Raw genomic sequence first — 27,154 nt, forward strand, 5'->3', positions numbered from 1 at the left:
CTTCAATTTCTCATGAGAATAAACGTCCAATTGATGATAGAGAATTTATGAATGTTTCGGTAGAAAATTTCATCGAGACCACCATCGTACCGTGGTTGTTAGAAGTGAATCTCGATAAATTTGCGCCTCACTGTGGACTTTATTTTTCAATAATTAAACCACTGCCCATAGAGAAACAATTAAAATGTATCGAAAGGTTAGTTGAGGTGCTCAAAGATGAAGCCAGTTTTGAAAAACTTGTCGAAATTTTGTTGGCTATCTTCACAACTAGGGAGGAGTATTTGTTGAATGTGCAAAAATATTTACTTTCCGATGAAAAAATTCAGAGTTTTGTTCTCGAAAGCGTTGAAAAGTGTATGACTACGTTTGTTTGTAGTGGTCTGATGAAGAAGGCGATGTGGAGTTTGTTTGTTTCAATGTTCTCTCATCAAGTGCTCTCCCATTCAGGTTTTATTTTAATGTTGTAGGATTATTTCTGTATAATATTCCTAATTTATTTACTATTTTTTCACTATTTTATTATTCGATTTCTTATTAAATTGGTATAATTTCAACAAACTATTCAGGACTCTCTGATAAAATTCTATCTCACATCAAATCAAAGCGACCTGACATGACCTGCTTAGACAGATACGTGGAGTTTATATGCAAACTATTTGAAGGATTGCTAAAAATTGAATCGGCTCTTGCATATCTCACGAAATGTCATTCGTTTCAGTGGTTTTTTAAAGTTCTGCTGCTAGTTTCGCTTAACCGGAATGAAAGGTTTTCTGCCGAGATTGTCACAAAATGTGAAAGTTTATTGGTGGAAATGTTTACTGCATTGTGGACAGAGTACATTGATTGCTATGGTGATGACAGGGGCGCTATTGGAATTACCAAATTCCACTATCTGTCCGTCGTTAAGGAGTTTATTTTCTTCAACTTTTGCTATTCTAGTGAAAAATTATTATTTCAAAAATTTCAAAAATCAGTCAATTTGTTTGAGAGAGTAATTTCATTAATCTCTGATAAGATATCAACGAATGAGATGTTTGATTATTTGTACAAACCATTTGACGACGAGCCTTACAACATTGCTACAACCAAGGATGACGAGAATGGCTGCCTGGATGTCTTAAATGATTCTGATGAGAATTTGAATGATCTAGACGTTGAGTCACACGAAAAAGCTTACGATAAATTAAAAACTGGAACGAAAATGTCGCTGAGGAATAATTTATTCTGTTTCATGTGCCTTGCGAAAGTTATAGGAAGCCTGACAAACGAACGAAATAATTTGAAAGACGTTGAAATCAGGAACATCATCTCGAGAAGTAATAATTCAGACAACAACAGCAGCATCACCAATGATGACATCAACAACGACAACATCAACAACGACACCATCAACAACGAGGTTGATGACGACAATGATAATGCCGGCTTGTTGAAATACGATGAAGAACAGGATATACTCAAGGAATACAATACAAAATTATACGCCCTGACAAGCAACAACATCGATAAAATACACCCCCAGCCACAACTACATCAGCCACTACCACACCATCCACAACTCGATGACGGCATTGATAATGACGTCATAAACGACAGAGATAAGCTAACCAAAGAAAACATATTCAAGCATGTCAACAATTTATCTGAAGCTTTAACTTCTATAGCTCTCAACTTGAGAAGAAATAACAACAGAGAAACTGATTCTAACAAATGTACGGCTACTTCGACTACTACTACAAACTATTATGACGTAATGTTTCTGTGTTTTTTTGATCTTTTAAGGGCATTTGTTAAAAGTGAACTTAAAGGAAAATACTTAGAAGAATTCGTTAAGAGCGCCACTACTATGGTTACAACTACGGCTAGTAGTTGTAGCCAAAGTGGTAGTAATAATACTTTTGTTTACTTACAAAGTTGGATCACCCTACATAGTATTCAGCAAATGATAAAAAATGATCAGAATGATGAAGAGTGTGATGATAAAAAGTTTCAAATTTTTAATGACGTTTTGCATTCTGTAGCGCTCAATTTCTTAAAAATCTCTTCACGTGACCAATCATCATCGGCATCGCTTATGCCGCCATCACTATCATCATCATTATCACCACCACCATCATCATCATTATCACCATCAATATCATTATTATCACCACCACCATCATCATCTTCATGCGATCGTGATAATGATGTTTTATTTCTAAACATGATCTCGTGCTTCGTGAGTGTCGAAGATAGGATGATGATGTTGGAGGAAGTCGTCAGTTTCGTGCCCTCCGCTGCCGGTGAGCAAGATGGTGCTGTCAAAAGTTAGTGTCTGTCTGTCTGTTGGTGTTTGTAGGTTTTTTTTTATTACGGTCATCATTCTGATTGAGATTAGCGTACGTTTTGTTTTTGTTGTTTTCATCACTTTTTGCTGTTGATGTTGTTGCTTTTGGCTGATGTTGTTAGAGACTTGACTTCTCTCTCTCTCTCTTTTTCTTTTTTTCTCTCTTTCTCTCTCTCTCCCTCTCTCTCTCTCTCTCTCTCTCTCTCTCTCTCTCTCACAAAAACGCACTAACACACTTAAACAAGCAGGTTACCAAAAGCTTCTAGAAGCAGTGAATGCTCTGACGGATGATTATTCAACCAAACTTGAGTTCTTTGAGGATGAAAATTCGACAGATTCATCTGAAAAAAAGCCATTTAGCGTTGACAAAAATGTTGAAAAAATATCAAAAAATGTAGAAAAACCTCAAAATACTGTTGAAAAATCTTTGTCAAACGTTGAAAGAGTTCCACCAAACGATGAAAGGAATATTTCCCGCCAAAAAATGGCCGACGTGACGTTTGATAAATTAAGTAGAGTTGTGGATATCGTGAACCTCTTGGCTCTGAGACAGCCTAGCCTCTTTCTATTTCAGTCTGAGTTTGAGGAGGGGCTTGTTGGTTTCAACGCGCAGGTGTGTGTGTGTACGTGTGTGTGTGTTGTGTGCGCTCGCGTGTATTGTTGATATTATTATTGTTATTTGCGAATGGATGAATGAATTAATGAATGAAATAATTATTTTTTTTTTATTTTTTAATTAATTTTTTTTCTTCCTAGGTGGCCTTGCTTTATTCCAACTTTGTTGAATGTTTTTTATACAATCTAACAACATCAACAATAACATCATCATCATCATCAACAACAATAACAACAGTACCATCATTACAACCACCACCAACAACAACAACATCAACTGATGAAATGATATCCGTAATGTTATCCCACTGGGATAAAATATCCTGTGGGGCTGTATCCTGGCTCTTGTCAATCAACTCATCCATTCAATCAATCAGTCAGTCGCAACGACAGCCGCGACAACATCGGTTAATGTTATCAAATTTAATGCCACAAATCACGCCACTTCTATTTTCTGTATTGAAGTTGGTCATTGCATTGTCCGAGCTCTTCTCACAGCAAAGATATCTTGGTACGTTTTGTTGTGTTTTGTTCTTTTTAACGCCGCAGGGACTACCGCACGCAACCGTCCAAACCACACCACACAGACCCACACCACACGACGTACACACACACACACACACACACACACACACACACACACATGGTGTATCTTTCGGTTTCGGAGAAACTGTATTATTATTATTCTCATTATTGTTGTTTATTCTAAATTTTCCATATATGTACATTCGTGTATGAAGGGTAAAATTTTAAAAGTGAACTTTTTGTATTTGGTTATTAATATTTCCCCCTTCGCATTTCTTTTCCGCACTAGAGGTCATCTCTCAAATGTCAGACGAGTGGCGGCACGTTATCGAACCCGGGATCTTCGAGTTTGTGTGCTTCATCATGGATTTCTTCATCTTGAAGTCAAACTACGTTTACTGTCCTGAGGATGTTGTTAGTGGTGTTGGATCTAGTTTGTTTGTTTGTTTGTTTGTTTATCCATTCATTCGTTCGTTTGTTTCGGTTGTTCACACTTGTGATTTCGTTGTTCCATCACTCTCTCGTTCATTCATTTACTCATGCATTTGTTTATTTATTCGTCCATTCATTCATTCATTCATTCGTTCGTTCGTTCGTTCATTCATTCATTCATTCATTCATTCATTTCATTTATTACTACAGAGAGAGGAAATTGTATCACTGGTTTGTCGGGCCATGACGTATTGTCCGTCGTCATCACTTCATCATCTAACATCATCATCATCATCGTCATCATCATCATCATCACAATCATCATCATCAGCAACTAGTGATCAAACGTCTCCAGATGATGCGTTATCAAAGACGAAAAATAATAACAAAATGGCGACTGACATTTTTAAAATTCTTCTGCCTATGCTTACGTCATCATCATCATCAACAACAACATCATCATCAACAACAGCATCATCAACAGCAACATCATCAACAACATCTTCATCATCAACAACAACATCATCAGGTACGACAGCAACAACATCATCATCATCGTCGTTGTCTTCTTATAGATGTATTCAGGTTTGTGTTTATATGCTGATGAGGAAATGTCTGGATATGAAGGAATGGGATAAAAATGAGGATATCGTCGTCGTCGCCGGTGGGAGCAACGTGGAACTGATTCCAGAGGATAATAATGATCTCGGTTTGTTTGTTTGTTTGTTTGTATGTTTGTTTGTTTGTTTGTTTGTTTGTTTGTTTGTTTGTTTGTTTGTTTGTTTGTTTGTTTGTTTGTTTGTTTGTTTGTTTGTTTGTTTGTTTGTTTGTTTGTTTGTTTGTTTGTTTGTTTGTTTGTTTGTTGTTTGTTTGTTGTTTGTTTGTTTGTTGTTTGTTTGTTTGTATGTTGTATGTTTGTTGTTGTTTTTGGATTGATGTATTTTTTTCAGTGGTTTTGTGTGTTGATACAATATTGAATATTGAATGAATGGATGGATGGATGGATGGATGAATGAATGAATGAATGAATGAATGAATGAATGAACGAACAATCAAACGAACGAACGTTCAATTAAATAATGATATATAGAAATAAACAATTGAAACTTAAAAAAAAAGTCTAAACACAAACCTCTCTAGATTCACCATACCACATCGGCAGTGGCAGCGGTAGTAGCTGCAGTAGCTGCAACGTACCACAACAGACGAACGACGAGCTACTCAACTTACTACTGACAGTAATCGATGATACTAAAGTATCGATACTCCGAAACACAAACACGGATACCGCTCGGTTTACCGATTCCGTGCTGCAGAGTTCTTCCAAATCGAAGTCTAAAAAATTTTCAAATTCTTCGTTGTCCTCATCATTGGCCCCATCATCATCATCACCGTCATCATCGGCCCTGGCATCATCATCATCACCGTCATCATCGGTCCCAGCATCATCATCATCGTCGTCGTCTCTACTAATGTCCTACTTCCTGCTGGTGGATGTTTTACTCGAGGTTTTCCAGCTAACTTCGGCGACGACGAAGCTCTTCATAACTCGCTGGTTGAACGTGACCCTGAGAGATGCCCACTTCAACATTGTGTTCTGCAACGTGGCAGGGAAATGTCCAGGCCCTAGAGGCGACACCTATGATAAAAAATTCCAGAAAAATAATAACTCCGTATTTGAGGTTTCGACTCCACAATCATCACGAATGCCTCTTCTGATCTCTAACCTTGATAATATTTCCCTGAAGCTAGAAAGGAAATTATCTACACCTTGCCAGAAGTTTCTCTCGTCAATCCATTTAATCCTCCTAAAAAATGGAGTACTCACAGACAGTACGGAGGCCTTATCAGAGTTACAATTCTCGCCTATTAGCAGATTAAAAATTATGAAAGTTACCAATGATGATGATGATGAGGATGATGAAGAGGATGATGATGATGATGATGAGGATGAGATGATGGTGCTATCGTTTGAGATTTATTCCAGGATGTGCTATGTCCTTCCCACGTTCGTCAGGTCTTGGTTCGGTAGTCTGGATGGTAGGTTTTCCACTGCAGTTGATAGGTTCACTTCTAGGTTGATTCTTTGCTAGTTTTTACTTAATTTTTGTTATTCTTTCGTTGTTATTATTGTTTTTGTTGCTGTAATTCATGAAAATTGGGTGATCGATTGCTTGATTGATTGGTTGATTGATTAATTGGTTGGCTGGTTGATTGATTGATTGTTTGATTGATTGATTGATTGATTAATTGATTGATTGATTGATTGATTGATTGATTGATTGATTGATTGATTGATTGATTGATTGATTGATTGATTGATTGATTGATTGATTGATTGATTGATTGATTGATTGATTGATTGATTGATTGATTGATTGATTGATTGATTGATTGATTGATTGATAGATTGATTGATTGATCGATTGATCGATTGATCGATTGATCGATTGATCGATTGATTGATCGATTGTACTTTAATAAAACACAAAAATTACCGAAAAACAACAAAGCAACAAAAAAACATCAAAATAACAAAAAAAACTCATGTTTCAGATACGTTAGCTCGGGTTACATTGCCAAAGAATTATCTAATTTGCAATTAGAAACTTCGTCGCTAGAGGCGCTAGGGATGAATCTAAGAGTTAAGACGAGCAACCAGATGAAAAATGTTAACGCCATTTACTCTCTCGATGACGTCATCATTGAACTTAATATTACCTTTCCGGAAAACGCACCCCTTGGAAAGGTTTGCTGATTGGTTGGATTTTTTAGTCCGGTGATATGATTGGTTGGGTGGATTGATTGATTGGTCGGTTATTTGATTGGTCGGATGATTTGTTGATTATTTTTTATTAATAAAATTTTATTTACGACATTTATTCGTTCGCTGACTCATTTGATCACTCATTCATTCACTCATAAACTCATTCATTCATTCATTCATTCATTCATTCATTCATTCATTCACTCATTCATTCATTCATTCATTCACTCATTCATTCATTCATTCATTCATTCGTTCGTTCATTCACCGTAGTTGAAGATAGCCACGGAACACAACAGAGTGACATCTATCCAGCAAAACTGTCAGGCATGGACCCTGCAGCTCGTCAAACTCTTAAACTACAATGTCATTCATTCTTTCATATTATCCATCTTTATTATTCGTATTTTCAATTTTATTATTTATTTATTTACAATTTTTATTAAATAATTTTTTGTTAATTTACTCATGCTAACAAAAACACAAACGCACAAATCCTATCTCTCTCCACGCTGTATATCTATTTTTCCATCTCTCTCTCTCTCTCTCTCTTTCTCTTTCTTTTTTTCCTCTGTCTCTCTATGACACACACACATTGGCACACTCTCTCTTTCACACACACACATACACACACACACACACACAGAATGGAACTCTGAGAGAAGGCCTTACAAAGTGGCACAAGAACCTTGACCGGCATTTCGACGACTTCTCCTGTATGATTTGTTTTTCCCTCGTTCTAAACTACCAGGGCACGAAGTACTTGCCCCAGATCCAGTGCAAAACCTGCCGGAAAAAATACCACAGTAACTGTCTTAACACCTGGTTTAAAACCAGTCAGAAGTATGAGTGCCCTCTCTGTAGAAGTGCTTTTATGTGATTGGCTGGATTGGTTGGGCTGGTGGTTTGTTGATTGATTGGCTAATTGGTTGGTTGGTTTGTTTGTGGGTTTGTTTGTTGATTAATTGATTGATCGATTGATTGATTGGTCGGTTGATTGATTGATTGATTGATTTGTTGATTGATTGATTGATTGATTGATTGATTGATTGATTGATTGATTGATTGATTGATTGATTGATTGATTGATTGATTGATTGATTGATTGATTGATTGATTGATTGATTGATTGATTACTTTTTGCGCAAATTTAGAGATATTTAAAATTGTAATTAATATTTCGGACGCTAATTTTACTCATAAATTCTTAACTGGTCTCTAATTATTTACTAATAGAAATATAAAAAAAAATCAATTTATTCGCTAATTTTATTTTCAAATTAAAATCTAAAAATTTATTTCATCGCCTAGTTAAATTATCAAAGTCGGAATACAAACGAAATGTAATGTTACTAAACAAAACTTGGCATACCATTCAGACGATAGTTCAATTCTAGCTTAATCGTTACTGCAACTTAATTACTATTCCATTATTATAATTATTACTACCACAAAGCCTGTAAACGACCTTTAACCTTTACTAATTGTATTGCAAAGGTCATTAGTAACAGTCGCGAGTGTTGTAGTATAAGAAAATTACTAAATTATATTACTAAAGTAATTTATAGCAGTATTAAAGTTGGAAGAAAAAGCTGTCGTAAAAGTTGAAGCCATTCCAGAAAAAATATCTGCGGTATAAGAAGTAGTAGTAGTAATGGTGGTAGCAGAAGAAGAAGTAGCAGCACATTAGAAGCAGTAGTAGTAGCAGTAGTAAGAGTTATTGTAGCAGCAGCAGCAATAGTAGTTTCAATCATTCAAACACACACACAGTGAGCTAAGGCCGAGAGCTGAATAATATAAGGAGTAGCAGAGTACAACACACATACACACACAGAGAGATAGATAGAACAGAGAGAGAAAGAGAGAGTATTATAACCTTTTTTTTATATAGTTTTTATTTCTCACGGCTATTTAAACTAAATGAATGAGCCTCGTGAAAAAATAAAATAAAGCCACAATTATTATTAATACTGCTACAACCTATGGCTCACGGCGGGGTCTTTTACAATTAAAATTCCTTTCCTCTCTTCTTTTCTACATTTTTTATTTAAATTTATTTATTTCATTTATTTTTTTCATTTATTTATTTATTAATTTTTGTAATTATTCAATCACGTGCTTTGATATATGTAGCAGTAACATTCATTAATAGTAGTAGTAGTAGTAGTAGTAGTAGTAGTAGTAGTAGTAGTAGTAGTAGTAGTAGTAGTAGTAGTAGTAGTAGTAGTAATAGTAGAAGCGGTAGCAATAGCTGTAGTTTACTTATAAATTTATCATTAATTATTATTATTAGATATAAATATATATACACACACATTCACACACGCAACACAACACACACAAACACACGCACGCACACACACACGTACAATTACAATGATGATTAAGTTACCTACAATAAATAGATTGTTATTCATCGTTCAACGAAATGTGCAGGGGAATGATCGAACTCTATTAACCCCACCGAATGACATGTCATTTCTACGCTTTATAAAATATGTGTGTGCGTGTATACGTGTGTGTATGTGCACATATATATATATATAAATATGTGTGTATGTGTGCATGTGTATATATATATAAGTGTGTGTGGATATATATATATATATATATTTATGTATATATATATATATATATATATAAGTGTGTGTGGATTAATAATGCATATATTCATGATGAATAAATTTACTGATTTAGCTGAGAGAGAGAGAGAGAGAGAGAGAGAGAGAGAGAGAGAGAGAGAGAGAGAGAGAGAGAGAGTTAAAAAAAGGTTAGAAAAGCAAAAAAAAGAGAAAAGAGAGAGAAGTGGAAAAGAATTAGTAAAAGAAGGAAAGAATTTAATTATAAAATATGATGTTTGTAAATATGTTCTATATCTAATGGTGTGAATTTCTATGTGTGTGTGTGTGTGTGTGCGTGTGTGTGTGCGTGAGTATGTGTGTGTGTGTGTGTGCGTGCGTGTGTAACTTGTATATATTTTCGTATGTGCTATAACTTGCATAGGAAAATTTCAATTACGACATTTCATGGTTCAATTGTTTTTGATCAGACATTCCTAGAGAACAAGTCAACAGCGTCATACAGTTGAGTAACTACAAAAGACCCCAACTTAACTTCGTAAATCGAAATACTACGTTTTAGTTACAAATTTTTTTTGTTGAATTAATTTAAATTATTTTTATAAACTCAAAATTCTTTAACAGAATACCCAAAAAGTTATAATGAAATCGATGAGAAGCCTTCTAACCTTAGTCCCAGCGGCTCTGATGGCAATATTATCACTGCTGAGTGGCGCTGCACACGGATACGCCTCGGGACCGCCAGTCCGCAAATGCGAAAATATGCTCCCGTACCATCCGGTTAATGGGACTGAAACTATCCCGAACGCTGTGCCTATCATGCCGAAATACACCATGCTGAATTTCTGCTATAAACCAAATGTCTCATTGACAAGTTTGTCGTTTTTGTAGCTGTTTAGTAATAAATTTTTTCATGTGTTTTTTTTATGTGGTTAAAGTTTGCTGTCAAAAGCTTTGACTCATTTCTACCACACGATGCACGTATATGTCTGTATGCCTAACATTCACACAGTTTTTTTTAGATTGTAACAATTTTCTCCAAATCTTCGATAAATTTTATTTAAAAACCTTGTTTTAAAAAATTAAATCATCATCGTATGTAGTAACTTTGGATATGGTACTGGAAGGTAGCAAGGTTTTGACATTGCAGGGTATTTTCATCGAGATACGCAAGCGGGGTAATACCTCGTACAGTTACGGAGTATTCGACCCTCTGACCTCCACAAATCTCAGCCCTTTAAGCTGTTTCAATATGACCAATGTGAGTTTTTTTTTATGAAATTTGTTTTGGATAAATTTTCAAAGTTTTAAATTTTGATCATGATGAATGAATTAACGAACGAACGAACGAACGAACGAACGAACGAACGAACGAACGAACGAATAAATGAATGATAAAAAGAAATAATGAATGAATGAATGAATGAATGAATGAATGAATGAATGAATGAATGAATGAATGAATGAATGAATGAATGAATGAATGAATGAATGAATGAATGCCGATGATGAATACTGAAGATGTTGATAACAATGACACAAACAACAATACAAAACCTACTACTATTACAACTACTATTACTTTATTCATTATTAAACTAATTGGTTAATTAATTAATTAATTATACGAATTAAATTTATTTCCAATTTTATTCTAACCTGTAGAACGCCATTGGGCATAACAAGAGATTGAATGCTACGTCAGTCGGTCCATTTAGTTTGACCATCTCCACTGTGGAAGCAGATTTGGAGATTGTGTATGTATTTAGTTTTGTATGTATGTTTGTATGTGCGTGTGTGTATTTATGTATGTATGTTTGCATGTGTGTGTGTGAGTGTATATTAATAAGTGTGTGTGTGTCTGTGTGTGTGTACCTGCAGTATGTAATGAGTAATGTATATACACATACGTTGTTTGTGTGTTAGTTTAGGATGCGATTGTTGATTGTATATGGCTGTTGTCGTTGTTGTTGTTTGGTTGTTTTGTTATGTACGTTTTGTTGTTGGAAACAGTTTTTTTGTTTGTTTTTTTTTAAACAAACACCTATACATTTTTGAGCGGTGAGACAGTGTTATGGTTAAGACACCTGGTTGTGGTTTTCCAGTAACTGAGTTCGAACGCAAGCAAGCGCATGTGTAACAATTGTAATAATAATAATAATAATAATAATACCATTGCACAGAAACGAAAAAAATAAAAACGTACCCAAATACAATCACACACTACTCTCATACAATCGCACCTTACTTACCCCACAATCGCACCTTACCCACCTCCATACAATCGCACCCTACCCCCCTCCAAACACAGAGCCACCATCGTAGAGGAGTATGATGACTTCTGGGTCAATGTGACTACCCCTCTGAAAGTCTGCGCCGCGGCTTTCCAGAAGAATGCCAACATTTTCCTCATTTTCTCCATTTCCATGCTTTTTGTTCGATTTTTAGTGTATATGTAGCGCACCTGTCTTTCTAGAGATCCACACGCGCGCGCACACACACACACACACACACACAACATTCACACACACACAACATTCACATACACATATATGTTCATATATATAGATATATTTAATTTTATATTATCAATTTTTTGGAATGAAACTTTGAATAAATTTTAGATTAAATTGGGATATTTTAATTTCTTTCTGTCTTCCTGCTGAATCTATAAACACGCAATTTAGAACCGAGGAATCTGAGGAATATCTAAGAGGAAATGATGATAACAATAATAATAATAATAAATCAAATCAAAAAATCATTTATTTAAATCCGGAACACAAAATGAAAATAAAAGAAAGGATTTGAGATTGTGAGGATTTACGGAGATCCCATAAGAAAATCAAAACTTGTACAGACCACCGTGATACGATATGCAATTTAAAAACAAAATCACGTTTGAATACATACACTGATAAAAAAATAAATAAAAACAACAATAATAATAAAAACAACAACAATATTAATAATAATAATAAAACACATTTTACAAACATATTCTGTACAGTACATTGCGTGTTGGTAATATAATTGTTAGCTTTTTTTCAATCAATCATTTTAGCTTCAGCGATGTTCAACAGCGCTCCTCAATGAATTTTGCAAATAGATGGGTCTTAAGATCCGCTCTGAACTTTGCAAGTGATGGAGAAGTCGTCAGAGAAGGAGGTAGAGAGTTCCAGAGAAAAGGGTCAGAAAAAGCAAATGCAGATTTAGCAAAAGAGGGTTTAACACGAGTTAAGAAGTGAGAACAAGAGGACGATCGTAAACCGGGGCCTTTAGGTTCAATTAATATATCTGATAAGTACTTAGGTTGTGTATGTGTGTGTTGTATGTATATATGGCGTATGTTGTGTATGTGTGTGTTGTATTGATGTATGTGCGTAAATGTGCGCGCGTGTATTCTCTTATTATCATCTTCGAATTGTCATCGGAACGATCATCATGAGACCACCATCTGTAACGTGCTGACGCCCACCACAACCCACCTCTTATCATTTTGTAGACAAATTTTTTATTAGCGTAGTAGTAAATGAATATTAGAATCATAGAAGCAAAAAATTATAAAATGAAAATTATGGCAAAATAGTATTTTAAAATAATAAAGAGAGTAAAATGTAAAAAAAAACTTACCGTCGTCCATTGACAAAGGCAAAATGATGACTGCCTTCCGGTTCCTACGTTGTCCTCCAAAACTGGTGCCAGTCCTCCTCGAGATTGTTGTTGAAACACAGCCCGTGTTGATGGAAAAAGATAGAGAAAGAGTAGATTCTCATCAGAAAGCTTAGCGGTGCCTGCATCTCAAATTACTAAATAAAAATAATCCTATTTACCTATTCAATTACCTTAACTAATCTATATAAAATTGTTAATGGTACGATAGTCGAAAGTCCCCCTTCATTCTCCCTCCTTGCACAGAGGTTCACCGACAGCCAGGGCACCGGATAGTAAACCATTGCCGTGCGGATAGTAAACCATTGCCGGTTCACCACTGGCCACCAAGGCTTACCTCTGACAACAGACTTCGAAATTCAGAGTCTATCGTACCCTCAATTTACCTATTCATTACAATTAAGTAAGCTTACCTTAGGCTCCAACATAATAATAATATAAAACTTAATAATTAACCTACCTATTGATACACTTACAGATGTATTTATTTATGTATTGGTGTGTGTGTGTGTGTGTGTGTGTGTGTGTGTGTAATACGCTGATGCGTGTAATGTGGGTGTAAAGAAAAATAGAAGCGATAAACTTATGCGCCTACCTAAATCATCTACGAGGAACTCCTCTGGAAGCTTCAACATGAACGAATGAACCTGAATGAACCTAAATGAATGGAAAAATTTTATTTATTTAATTAATTAAAATGAAAATAGAGAAACGCAAAGAAGCCGACCGGTCGGCAAAGGAATGGAGCTAACTTCCGGAGGAGAGTTGGAGGGTGATTTTTTATCGTTCGAGTCAAAAGCTACGATCGTATATTCACTAATCACGGAATATTGCTTTTATTTAAAATGTTAAAATTTTAATTTGATAATTAATTACTTTTATTTGGTATAAATTTAAAAAAATAAAATTGACATTACCGAAAATAATTAAAAGTTGAAAGAATTGAGATTCTTTGCATATCCCTTTTTCAATCCGTAAGAAAGTGTTTTATATTGGTAGATAGGCCTCCACTTGGTACTGATGTGATATAAATACTAATGATGATGATGATCATGTCAACAGTGACGTAATTTGATGTGAATGATGATGATAATGATGATGATGATGATGGTGTTGTTGATGATGATAATGAAGTAGTTTGTGATGATGATGATTGTAGCACAGGGGTTGATAATGACAGAAATGATGACGATGATTAATAATAATAATAATAATAATAACTATTAAATTTTACGTTTAAAAAAATATTCCAGCTTTTTCATTATAAAACATATATATATATGTGTGTGTGTATGAATGTGTGTGTATGATGCATGTGTGTTTGTTTGTGTGTTTGTTTGTGTGTGTGTGTGTGTGTGTGTGTGTGTAAGTGTATGTGTGTTTATTTGTGTACGTGCGTGTGTATGATCGTCATTATACAGGTGTCATTTAGCTGTGTTCAGTCGTTCGAGCCAGACACAATTAGAGAGTGAGAGAGAAAGAGAGAGAGAGAGAAAGAGAGAGAGAGAGAGAGAGAAAGAAAGAGACAGAGAAAAAAAGAGAGAAAGAAAGAAAAAGTAAGTGTAAGTGAAAAGAGAGAGAGAGAGAGAAAGAAAGAAAGAAAGAGAGAGAGAGAGAGAGAGAGAGAGAGAGATAAAGATATATATAAGTACAGAAAAAGAGAGAAAGAAAAAAAAAGAAGCAAATGGAACAAGAGAAAGAGATAACTCTAAAAAGAGAGAGAGAAGCAGAAGCAGAGAAAATAAGGTAAAGAACAGCAAATGCTAAAGAAGAGAAAGACAGAATGAAAGAGAGAGAAAGAGAGAAAGAGAAAGAAAGAGAGAGAGACAGACAGACTGAGACAAATAAGGAAAGATAGTTGTTTGAACCGCCTTTTACTCTGATTAATTTTGATGATATTCACAGGTATATACAGGTATTTTACTTAGCTATGCACTTGTTTGTACATGTATGTATTATATAACTGTGCAAACATAGGTGTTTAGTATGTCTATGTTTGTGTAAATAAAAGTATATATGGAGCGTTTTTTTGTGTAATTATTCAAAAAATAACTAAATTTTATTTAGGTTCCATCGTAGAATTATTCAAATTTATCCAATGCGTTCAGTTGAGGAAAAATTGACATTATTGACCATCATTATCGTTAAAGGACAGCCAACAACAACAAAAATAATAATACTAAAATTTTCATAAAAAAATTATCATAAAAAAAGTATTATCAACATTAAGCGACCAGGTTCGAATTCAAGACTACGCCCGGCTCTCGTGTGTAACGTTTGTGTTGGCTGAGTGTCTGTTTGCCTGTGTTGCACTGACGAGTTTGTGAGGCATGTTGGTAGAGGAATTTTCGTACATGGTTCATACATTATGTATATTAAATATATATAATGTATGAATATATATATATATATACATATACACATGCATTATATATATATATATATGCATATAATATACATATATAATGTATATAGCATATATATTGTATAAAACACATATATTGTATGAAAATTTGTATGACAAAATGCTTTTAAGCCTCTACCTTTAGCGAAGGAAAGACGGGATTTTTCAAATTTTACCGCATGCTAAATTTACGCTATCAGGCAAACATAAGCCTAGAAATACTGATCCATTGATTGGCTTTTAACTAATAGCTGTTTTGTAGTGCTGTGTTGTAGTGTTCTACTATCAGCTCTAGGAAGTTAACTGCATTCTAGTTAGTTACAAAATTACCCCTGTACGCCTGAACGCGTTCATAAACTTTATTTTGCCTGATATATATTATAATATTAAGTAGATTTATTACGTGCTGGAGTTGCCGAGTTTTAGCTGAGCTAGCAAAGAAGAATTGTTGGCTAATTTAATTTTTCTTTTAGAAAAAGAGGTATTAATAATACCGAAATTAAATTTATCTTTTCATAAAATTGAAATATTTTTTCTAATTCGACTTAATTGCATAACTTAAAACACTCGACTCAATTGAATGAGAAGAAAAATGGCGAATCAATTGAGCGTTTCCTCCATCATCGTCTTCATCTTTATGGCGATGACCAACTTCAACAATGTCGTCCAGTGTCTTGTTGACCCAATCTTCTCAGCCAACTTAACTTCTACTTACTGCAACCAATCCGTCGATATCCCGACCACTATCAATCCATCCTTTCATCCTAATGTAACGAATTCTACAACTTTATGCCTGGCAAATAGGGCCAACACAAGTTAGTGTACAAAATATTTCGTTCTAAAAATCTCATTAAACTATGTTGGCTACTCTAACTGATAAGTTAGAAGCTAAATATAGATTTATTTATAAAATTTTCACAAATTATTACGATTTTTCAGATGTAAAATTTTTATAACTTTATTTATTCAGTGGCACAGCTTTGCCATTGAACAGAGTCACGATGCAATAGCATCTGACACGGCGATTTTGCCATTTAAACCAAGAACTCGTCTGAATATTACGTAACGTTCCCCAGATGAGGGAATTTTAAATTTTGTTACGAATTATCAATTCATGCAGTTGCCGTCCGTTCCTTCAACAATGCAGACCTATCACCGACTAATTTCACGGGAATGATCATTGAAGTGAAAAAAGATGTCAACGACGCTGCCATCTATGGAGATTTTTACGACCACCCAGACTATTTTCTCAATGTAAAATGCAACGGCGTGAACAAGGTGAGTGATTAATACATGTACGTATGTTGACAGTTGATACGTTTAGCAGTATGGTCGCACTCACTGGCCGGGTTTGAATGCAAACAGATTCCCGCATCACCACCAACTTGTGTGATGCGTTGGAACACGCGTATTTTTAATGCGCTGCGTGTTTGCTGATGGTAACTCAGAGAGATATTGAAGAGGAAATTGTAGAATAAATAATGAAAAAGTTGAAAAATATCCACTCACTTCACGTAGACCATTTACGTGATGTCATCTGTAAAGACAAGTTCATTTCAATTGACCTTCATCCCCAACGAACTTGCTCTCAATACTGTCGGTCTCAATATCTAGTAAGTCAATGTGTTTCTAGGAATTCGTTTCAAAATTTTCAAACCAAGATGCTTTTGACAATTTGAAATTTCATTTCATTACTCGGTTGATTTGAGTGCTAAAAAACTTACTCTGTAATGATCAGCCAACAAGTTAGCTCAGATGATAAAAGTGCATTATCTAGCGTTGTTGTTAATACGCGAAGACCGGGTTCGAATGCGGCGGTCTGTGCCATACTGAGCCTCTGTCTACTGTACATACAAAAGTGTGTGTGTGTGTGTGTGTGTGTGTGTGTGTGTGTGTGTGAGGGCTTGTTTCAGTATTTGTTGAAAAAAAAGTTTTACAGGTTACGACGAAAAAAACAACACCATGGCAAATTTCCCCATCCCGTTGAGACTCTGCAACCCGCCCACAACAACTGCACCTACTACAACTGCAGCAACAACAACCACCACGAAGACGACAACTACAACTACTACAAGCTCTTCGAGCGTGTCGAACTCATCCGGACTTAATGTCTTCAATTTAAAAATCTTCCTTTCGGGTTTCTGCTTGCTCTTCGTGAAATGTCGTCTCACATTTTAACGAAATCATTTCGAGAATACTGGAAGGAGTATTTGAAAGTTGGAATTTTATTGAATGATTCTGGAATAAATCTTCTGTTTTTGATGTTTAGACGAATGTTATTTGCAATGAAAAACAAGTATAAACAATGAAATATAAATACTTCTCTGCATTCGCACACAAAATATTTTTTGAACTTATTAGGTAGTTTTAATTTTTTATAATTAGAATTTACACACATATTACTCACGCACTCACACAAAAACACACACACACACCCTCAAAAACACACACACACGTGCACACACACATACACGTGCACACGATTTCGGTAGTAACTAACTATCAAGGCACATTGTTCAAAAGGTGATTACATTTTTAATTCTGTCCTAAATCAAAGTTTCCAAATTTATGCATTTAAATTTTACTTATGTATTTATCTTTTAAACTTTTCTTATATTTGTTTATCATGTATATTTTGTTTCTGTTCATTCAAATACTATTAGAAAATGGCATATATAACTACATTTCTCTAATTGTCCGCTTGTGTTTTTTAGATTTACAATAACTTATAGGTCTGGCAAAGCCGAAATCCCACACACACCACACCACAAGCACACACACACACACACATACACAAACACACACACAAACACACACACATACACACACACACAACACAACACACACACACACAAGTACAGTTTATTTTCAAAAATCCCAAGTATAAAAAACCAGCAGCACATTTGACGACAGATTAAAAGGCCACACACTGTCTTAACTGATCATGCATCTGTAAGATTCAGATATAAAAAAAATTAATAATAATAAATGCTTTCAAACTATAATACAATGAAGACCTTGGAAAAAGGCATAATTAGAACCGGATTTAAAAACTTGACGGCTTTACGGTAACGAAAAATTGAAGCTTTGTGAGTAGAAGAACACTCCGTTTTCTACGTGCCCTCGTATCTTTTTAGCATTTCAGTATCGCGTTTGAGAGGAATTAATTTTTAAATTTCAAATAACCACCTAAGTATTTGATAAGAAATGAGAATTTCAGTTTAATCCTTGCAGAAAAAAAACAAGAAAATACATCTCCTAGTGGTAATTTTTCTCACAATTTTTCTAATTTATTTAATGTTTAAACTCTTCTACCTACTTTTCCATCACTCGCGAAGTTGTTTCCGAATTCAAATTATTGCGTTATATGAATGAATTGATTGAGTGAGTGAATGATTGAATAGTTGATCGATTGATTATATAATTGATTGATTATTTAAATGATTAGTTAGTTGATTGATTGAATTACATTTTAATCTCAAACACACATTTCAATAAAAAAAAAATCAAAGAACTCGTGCTGAGTAGCGCTAGCGAATGTAAAGTGAAAGTTGACAATAAAATATTTTATCTAGTTGATTAATTCATTAATTTAAAAAAATATTTATATTTAAATTAGTTATTTGTAGTTTAAATAATTGAAAACAATTCAATTTTAAAAAGATGAAATCACAATAGAACTGAACCGACAAAAAAATTAACGTCTAAAAATAACCGTTGACAAAACAATAATTTAAAAAATTATATGAATAATTCGTCTTTTGGAAGTTAAAAACATGGAAAAAACCTGATAAAAACTGCCATACATCTGATAATATTTGCATAGTAGTAATAGATTCTGCAGCGATATGATCAGAGGAGCATGGTCTTACGTAGCAATAGCAAAGAAACCGAGTTTGTATGCAAAGACCACCTAGGCTATAACATGCATTAATTTAGATGTATCTGTTCTGCCTATCTGTGTGTGTGTATGTGTGGTGTGTGTGTGTGGTGTGTGTGTGTGTGTGTATATGTGTGTGTGTGTATATGTATGTGTGTGTGTGTGTGTGCGTCCGTTGCGTCTTTATTTGATGACATTGAGTATTTTATGTAAAAAAGTGATTGTAGTTAACCGTTATGTTTGTTGTATGTGAAGAGGTTTTACCAATGTGACATAATTTTTTCTTGATTACTTGAAAAAAAGTTAATTTTTTACTTTATCAGCTCAAAATGTTATCAAATTAAAGGTGATAGTTGATAAATTAAATATAAAAATAAATTAAAAAACAATTGTTTCACCAATAAAATGTTTTTTACGCAATTTCATGCAGTATAATGCAAAAAAACATAACAATGAAAAAACTGAGGTAAATATTGCAAACATCTGTTGGCTAGCGGTTACCCGGTTCAAAAGCACGCCTTGCTAGACATTAAAACATCATGAAACTTTGTAAATGTTTATTTATATTGCATCGCTAATACTTTCTGAGGTAATATTAAAAGCGAAACAGCCCGTTGTTACTGGTGACATTGCAACTTGAGTTCTAAAGCGCTTGTCTAATGAATTTTGAATCTTGAAACAAATTTTCATTGGTACCCTCAAAAATAAAATAAAATAAAATAATTTACTAATTTTAAAAATGTTTGGCTTTTTCTTACCCTTTCATTTTTTTTCCTAAAACACATCAAATTTTACATGTTTTACATACAAATTTTTGTGTAAAAGTCTAATTCCCTGAACATCAGTCATATTTAATTTTGTTTTTAACTTTAACAAAGAGCCGATAAAAAAACTTACAGCCAATCACGATTGAGAATTTTATGACAACCAATAAGAAGAGGGTGGTTGAAATGAGAACCAATAGGGTAAAAACGATGATATCTATCATGAAATATTGAATAAAGTTCAAATCGTAAGCTGACGTCCTCAAATGAGCGTCGCCATATTCAATCACGTGATTAATCAATCTAGAAACCCTGACGTTGGGTTTTTCGGTTTTGTATTTTAAAATTTTCGAATAAAATTGTATGGATTTGAGGTAGGGCGAGGCATCTGCGGTCATGTTCCTGATGTTATCTATTAAGTTTTCAACGCGGAAATTACTGATAACCATTGAAATGGCGTAACCTCTCTCTTCTGCTGTAGCTGAATTACCGAATTGATCAAATATTAATGGAAAGATTATCATCGGCTTCTCAAAATAAACTGACTCGATTAAACTACTCAATCCTCCGTGACTTATAAACAATTTGACGTTGACATGTGCCAGCAAATTTTTCTGCGGCACCCAAGACATTAAATAAATATTCTCAGAATGTGGACAAACATCATCCAGCTTGCCGGGATACTTCCAAACAAAACACATCGTATTTTTGAAACGTTTGAATGCTCTGCAGAAAGCATCAACTGTTGTTTTTGGCAAGGATTTTAAAACACTTCCAAATGAGACTAGCACACAGCCCATATAATATTTAGGAGACGAGACAAACTCCAACAAGTTTTTTGGCAAATCCTCCAGAAGCTGATCATCGTCGACAATGATGTCTCCAACACTCAACGTGTTTGGCATCAGAACATTTGGTTGGCTAACTGAAAGATCTTCAAGGAAAAACCACAATGAAGCTTTTGTGAAAAGCTCAACGGTGTTCAAATTCTTATATTTGGCAGTTTCGTAATTGAGCGGGTCCCTGTATACTTCATAATCGGCAAAGGACTTGAGTGTCATTAAATCTTGGAAGAAAGAGAGCAACCTATGGATAAATGGCATTTTCTGTGTCCAGGGACAGCTCATGTGAGGCGTGAATGATGGCAAACGTGGGACTCTGTATATCCAGGTTGACCAGGGTAGGGCTAGAGTTGCGTATGGAACATTCATGGAGAGTGGAAGAACGTAGTTGCATTGAACTGAAGCCAAGTCAACAATTGCGAAATGGTAACCTGTTTCGTTCAGTTTTTTCCTCAATTCAGCGTTCGACATCAAATCCGCACACTCTCTCAAGAAGTTCTTCGATATTCCATCCATCATGCTATTAGCAGCTTCGAAACTTTTTAAAATTGATTCAGCAAAGGCCAGATTGTAGATGTAATCATTCATTTCGTCACTCTCGGAAAACGTAATGGCTTCAGTTAACTTGTAATTGATGACATGATACGAGCCTCTGCAACATTCGGAAGAACTGTCCGAATTATCGGATGAAAAATATTTCTGAAGACTCTGTGCAATGAGGATGTCTACCTGATGACCCTGTCTGGCCAGGCCCCGACCCAGCTTGTGGAAAAATGACGTGTGCGTTCGAACCGCCCCTGGATACATTAAGATTTTTGCTGTTTCGCTTTGGTTCAGACTGACGATGATGAAGATCAAAACAGTTGATGTTGTTGCAAATGTAGCCTGGAATTTCATTTTTTTTTTTTTTTTATAAAATTTTTTGTTTTTGCTGACTGTTGTCTAAAATGAGTTAGAGTTTTGTACTGTCAGTAGCATGGTTGTCATAAAGACAGAAATGTTATAATAAAAATATGCTAAGTTCTAATCTGTAGAAACAACAATTTGTTAAATTTTCTAAAAAATATTCAGAAAAGAATTTCATACATTTTCTGGAATTAATTAATCCGTTTTTAAAGCAACTAAAAACTTTTATTCTCTAAATATAAATTTATTTACGATCAAAATTAATTTCAAAATTAATTAAAAAACAAACAGAGACTAGAAGCTATACACAAATTTACAAATTTGGAATTTCAAAAGCTTCAATTAACATTCTTATAACCAAACCAAGGTAGTAGAAACGTTTGTCTGACAATACAATTTTAGTCAGACCAACTCTATTAATATGTAATTCGAAACGAGATTCAATTACTTTCATATAAAGAACAACAAGTATGTGTGTGTGCGTGTGTGTGTGTCTGTGTGGGTAAATACGTGTGTGTGTGTTTGTGTGTGTGTGTGTCTGTTTTCCTTTGTATGCGCATGTGGAGTATGTGTGCATATACGTGTATGAGTGTATGAGTGCGTGTCTGTGTGTGTGTGTGTGTGTGTGTGTGTGTGTGTGTGTGTGTGTGTGTGTGTGTGTGTGTGCGTGTGTCAAGACAAGTCTATGTGGATGTGTGTGTGTTTTTACGTGCGAGTTTCAGCGTGTGTGCGCGTGAAACCAATCAACATTTGCCTTGACGCAACAAAACAAGGGAGTCTATTTATAAAACTTTAAATTTGAGAGAGCGCGTAGATAAAACTTTAAATTTGAGAGAGCGCGTAGATTGACGATGAGAATGGCATTTTGTCTTTTCTTCATAATTTTATCATAACAACATCGAATGATCAACGTGTGATAAGTATAGATAGACAATATAGTTGAGTACCTATACAAACATGAAAGTGAGAGTTATATAATTACCTTTAATATTAATAACAATGACAATACTATTATGTATGTGTATGTATTTTATGAATCTATTTATGTATATTGTATATGTACTTTTGTGTCTGTGTGTGTGTGTTTGTATGTGTGAATGTGTTTGTATGTGTGTGAGTTTGTATGTGTGTGTGTGTGTGCGCGCGCGCGCGCAGATTGGCGAAATATATATTAGAATCAGAATACAAGTCAACGACCTAAAACTCTAAGCCATTATCTTTATTTTGGAACTTAAATAATCGCTGATCCTAATACAAAACTTCAACTATAAAAAGTGCGCTACACACACACACGCACATACAGACAGACACACACACACACACACACACACACACACATACACATACACAGATACACACGCACACACGGACAGACAATAAACACAAACACACAAGGAAACAACAATTGTATACTTGTTTTATTTTTATTATTTTTGTATACTTTTGTAATTAAATCCATGAAATCCAAGAAGGAAGTTCACTCGACGCTTAATATCAGCTCATCAAAATAGTTAGCTTATCGTAAAATGTTCTAATAGATAAACTAGACACTCACACACACACATAAACACTCACACATGCACACACACACACACGGAAAAACAGAGGGAATAAAGAGAGAAGCAGAAAGAGAGGGAAATAGAAGATGAAGAGAGAGAGAAAGAGAGAAAGAGAGAGAGTGAGTGAAAAAAAAGAGTGAGAAAAAAGAGAATGAAAGAGAGAGAGAGAGAGAAAGAGAGAGAGAGAGAAAGAGAGAGAGAGGGAGAGAGAGAGAAAGAGAGGAGGAATGCAGAAAACAAAAGCTCAAAAGTTCAAAAGACGCCCGCACAGGTGCATGAATGAGAAAGTTCATTGCTAACGATAATATTAAATAAGATTGTCATTCTTGCTAGCTTTGTCCACCAGACAGACAGTGGAAAACAAACGAACGAATGCACAGCAGCACAACAATATTAACTTCCGCTGGGTGCCTCACAAGATAAAATTTATTTACGGGATGAACTCCATGAGAAGTTTTTAACATGATCCAAAAAATAGTTAACGCAGACTTTGGACACAGTCAGAACGCGTGTGAAGGAATTAACCAAATGTGTTGGAACGATAGCAACAATTTTGGCATTTTTAACGGGTTTAACGCTGTCAACAACGCGTTTGTATGTGCGAGGCTAAATCTTATAATTTCATAATTATCATAATAATTATTATTATTATTAAATTATCGTCATCATTATCATCACCTTCATCGTCGTCGTCGTCTTCATTATGAACATTTAAATGCATTGCGTTGAAGATACTATATGTACGAATGTTGCAATATATATGTGTGTGTGTATGTATGTATGTTTGTGTGTATGTATGTATGTTTGTTTGTGTGTATGTATGTTTGACTGACACAGACTCACATAGTACATGTATGTTTATGAGGAAACTTTTTACAATTATCTTATCTACACGGATTTCATAAGCCCATTTAAATTTTTAAAATATGTTAATGAGCTACTTGAGAGGATTTTAACGAGTCATATATTTAAATTTCAGGTTTTTATAAAACTACTTGCTGTAAGCTACTTGCTGGCAGAAAAAGTATTTTATTTTGACTTATAAATATGGCCCAGAAATATTTTTGTCAATTAGGAAAATACTGTTTATTTAATTTTTCATTTTAGAACATATGTTTCAATAATTAATTTTATTGAAGTTAAAAAAAATTTTAAATTAATTTTCAAATTGGGACAATCATTTATTAATGTTGAAAAGCTAATACAATTGCGATCAGTCAGTCAATCAATCAATCAGTGAGTGAGTCAGTAAGTCTGTCAGCCAGCCAGCCAGCCAGCCAGCAGCCAGCCAGCCAGCCAGCCAGCCAGCCAGCCAGCCAGCCAGCCAGCCAGCCAGCCAGCCAGCCAGTCAGTCAGTCAGTCAGTCAGTCAGTCAGTCAGTCAGTCAGTCAGTCAGTCAGTCAATCAATTAGTTTATAAAGCGATATTTCAACAGCGCTCCTCAATGAATTCTGCTAAGAGATGGGTCTTGAGATCCGCTCTGAACTTCGTAAGTGATGGAGAAGTAGTCAGAAAAGGAGGTAGAGAGTTTTAGAGAAAAGGACCAGAAAAAGCAAATGCAGATCTGAAGAGTGTTTAACACGAGTTAAAAAGAAGTGAGAACAAGAAGACGAACGTAAACCGGAGCTATAGTTCTGCTTCCTAGCGAAGAATTAAAAATTTCTTGATTTCAATTGCGTTATTATTATCTTCTTCTTCTTATTATTTTATTCTTATTTTATTTTTCATGAATATATGTGATAAAAATTTTGTAAAAAAATTAACATGAAATTTTAGTATAGGAATTAAACTATAGCATAGCGTTAAATTTGAAGAATTTATCAGGCCAATACAATCACACACCTTAATGTTAATATGTGACGACGATTGAAATTTGCTTTCAAAAATATCGTGAATTTGTGATTTGACACCCGTCTTTGATTCAAATATACTTTTTCTTTATTTTTCCTTTTGTTATAATGGGAAGAATTACAAATTTTACCAGAGCGAACATTATTAAAATAACGAATCTCGTGATGCCTGATCTTTCATTGTTTAAATTCAACTTAGTGCAGACCTCAGCAAAATCCCTCCTGACTTGCATCTCTCGGATTCCTCCATTGTTTGACTGGACGATGTCTGAACCAGAATTTCAAAAAATTATAATTAGACTTGATTGATTGATTATCTGATTGATTATTTAGCTGATTGATAGATTATTTAGTTAACGAATAAATAAACAAATTAATTAATTGAATGCCTATTTTAAAGATCGAATTAGTTAATCAAACTTTTTTGAGATAATTCTAACTAGATTTATAGAAACGAACACCACTACTTTGAAACTTCGGGCCAGATTTTTGTAAATGTTCAAAAATTTCTATTCAATTTCTAATTATTTTATTTCCCATCAAATGTGTGATTCAGTCAAAAAACCAGCAAGCACACGCTGCTTAACATCAATAGAAAAATTCCGGAAAGGGTGTGAAGGGGTACCTACGTCCCACTAAGTATGGGGGGGTGGGTGATTTCCATCGGACCAAAACATGAAAAAAGAAAATTTCCATGTTAATTGTTCGTGGTTTAAACCAGAAAGAGAGAAGGAAACTGAAGAAAGGAAGAAGAGAAAGAGAGAGAGAGAGAGAGAGAGAGAGAGAGAGAGAGAGAGATCAAAAAAAGGTAAATAGAAAAATAAAAAGATACAAAGAAAAAAGTGCAATTGAAAAGAAGAATTAAAGAGCGAAAGAGAGAGAGAAATTGAAATAAACTAGTAAGGCCCCTATTTCAACAGCTTGGGTGCCGTTTAATTGTTTTGATTGTGTGACCAAAATTATTATTTCTTTTCTTTTTAATGTACACACCACACAAACACACACACACACACACACACACACACACATACGCACGCACACACACGTACACACGGGTCACTTTAACGTCCTGACCAAACACCTCAACCACCACCCAAAATATACATACAACATTATATACACGTTCATGTGTGTTTATAATAATATAATATATAAAAATAATAATATATATACAAACTATAATATAATAATAATATAATGTAATAATAATATATACAAAACATACATACAAAACATAAATGCGTTAACTCTAGAATAGATGGCATAAGGGAACTTGCGTGTTGGACGTAAACATTTACGCATATATAAGAATGGGAACATTGTGATAGATCGATTAGGCGTTTATCTTTTTGCATTTGCTGGTAGAAATATTGATATTTATTTCATTTTAATTATTTATATTAAATATTTATATTAAATATTTAATTATTTCAATCATAAAATAAATCGTTATTATTATTTTTGTTATTACGTTAAAAGAATTGTATTTTTTTTATAAATGAATTTTGATTAAGTTAGTCAGTTAGTTTATAAAGGTTAGTCATCTCGCATAATATTTAAAATTTATGAAACAATATTACAAATTACATTTGTTATGATTGTTTTATTATTATTATTATTATTATTACTTTATTATCAGCACCATTCATAATGACCAGGTGTTGAAAACAAAATATAAGCAGCCACATATGCCACTAACACATTTTGAAGACCAATCAATCAATGGTTTTTGTTTTGGGCAATGTTTATTAATGTGTGCGTGTATATTTGTTTGTGTGTGTGTGTGTGTGTGTGAGTTACGTTGTATTAAATAATTTATCATTATTATTGCTATTTTGTTAATATTTTATTTTATTATTTTTACTTTCCTGTAACAAACTACTTAAGACGAATTCGCGGGTAATTAATTACCAAACAGAAAGCTTGGCATCTGGTCAATGAGATCTCGTCCATCCATCTATTAATTCATCCGTTTATTCTTTTATTCAATCGCTCATTCGTTCCATCGTTCGTTTGTCCGTTCGTTCGTCCTA

At 34.3% G+C, this 27,154-nt stretch overlaps 3 protein-coding genes across 3 annotated transcripts; 2 read left to right on the forward strand and 1 right to left on the reverse strand.

The window, feature by feature from the left end:
* Positions 1 to 5,856: 5,856 nt before the first annotated feature.
* On the forward strand, positions 5,857 to 7,545 carry HELRODRAFT_82884 (hypothetical protein; the record flags this gene model as incomplete). The annotated part of the gene is made up of 4 exons (XM_009022956.1): positions 5,857 to 5,975; positions 6,455 to 6,647; positions 6,945 to 7,031; positions 7,312 to 7,545. 4 exons carry the CDS (start codon positions 5,857 to 5,859, stop codon positions 7,543 to 7,545), a joined length of 633 nt encoding a protein of 210 aa, XP_009021204.1.
* Positions 7,546 to 15,665: 8,120 nt separating this feature from the next.
* On the forward strand, positions 15,666 to 18,001 carry HELRODRAFT_192530 (hypothetical protein). The gene is made up of 5 exons (XM_009022957.1): positions 15,666 to 16,135; positions 16,441 to 16,598; positions 16,839 to 16,933; positions 17,252 to 17,645; positions 17,667 to 18,001. The coding sequence occupies exons 1-4, from the start codon at positions 15,901 to 15,903 to the stop codon at positions 17,496 to 17,498; spliced, it is 735 nt and encodes a 244-aa protein (XP_009021205.1). The 5' UTR covers positions 15,666 to 15,900; the 3' UTR covers positions 17,499 to 17,645; positions 17,667 to 18,001.
* Positions 18,002 to 20,128: 2,127 nt separating this feature from the next.
* HELRODRAFT_123898 (hypothetical protein) lies at positions 20,129 to 20,926 on the reverse strand (the record flags this gene model as incomplete). The annotated part of the gene is made up of 1 exon (XM_009022958.1): positions 20,129 to 20,926. A coding segment is annotated over one exon (798 nt), but the record flags the coding sequence as incomplete, so codon positions are not given.
* Positions 20,927 to 27,154: the final 6,228 nt, after the last annotated feature.

Source organism: Helobdella robusta (genome assembly GCF_000326865.2).
Source record: "Helobdella robusta unplaced genomic scaffold HELROscaffold_34, whole genome shotgun sequence".
NCBI classification, from domain to species: Eukaryota; Metazoa; Annelida; class Clitellata; order Rhynchobdellida; family Glossiphoniidae; genus Helobdella; species Helobdella robusta.

What these genes read in the sequence shown, in the direction of transcription:
- HELRODRAFT_192530 (XM_009022957.1), top strand. Translation starts at nt 15,901, where the DNA reads ATGAGAAGAAAAATGGCGAATCAATTGAGCGTTTCCTCCATCATCGTC. An exon ending in GGCAAATAGGGCCAACACAA is followed by an intron (nt 16,136 to 16,440) that starts GTTAGTGTACAA and finishes CAATTCATGCAG; the next exon opens with TTGCCGTCCGTTCCTTCAAC. An exon ending in AATGCAACGGCGTGAACAAG is followed by an intron (nt 16,599 to 16,838) that starts GTGAGTGATTAA and finishes CACTTCACGTAG; the next exon opens with ACCATTTACGTGATGTCATC.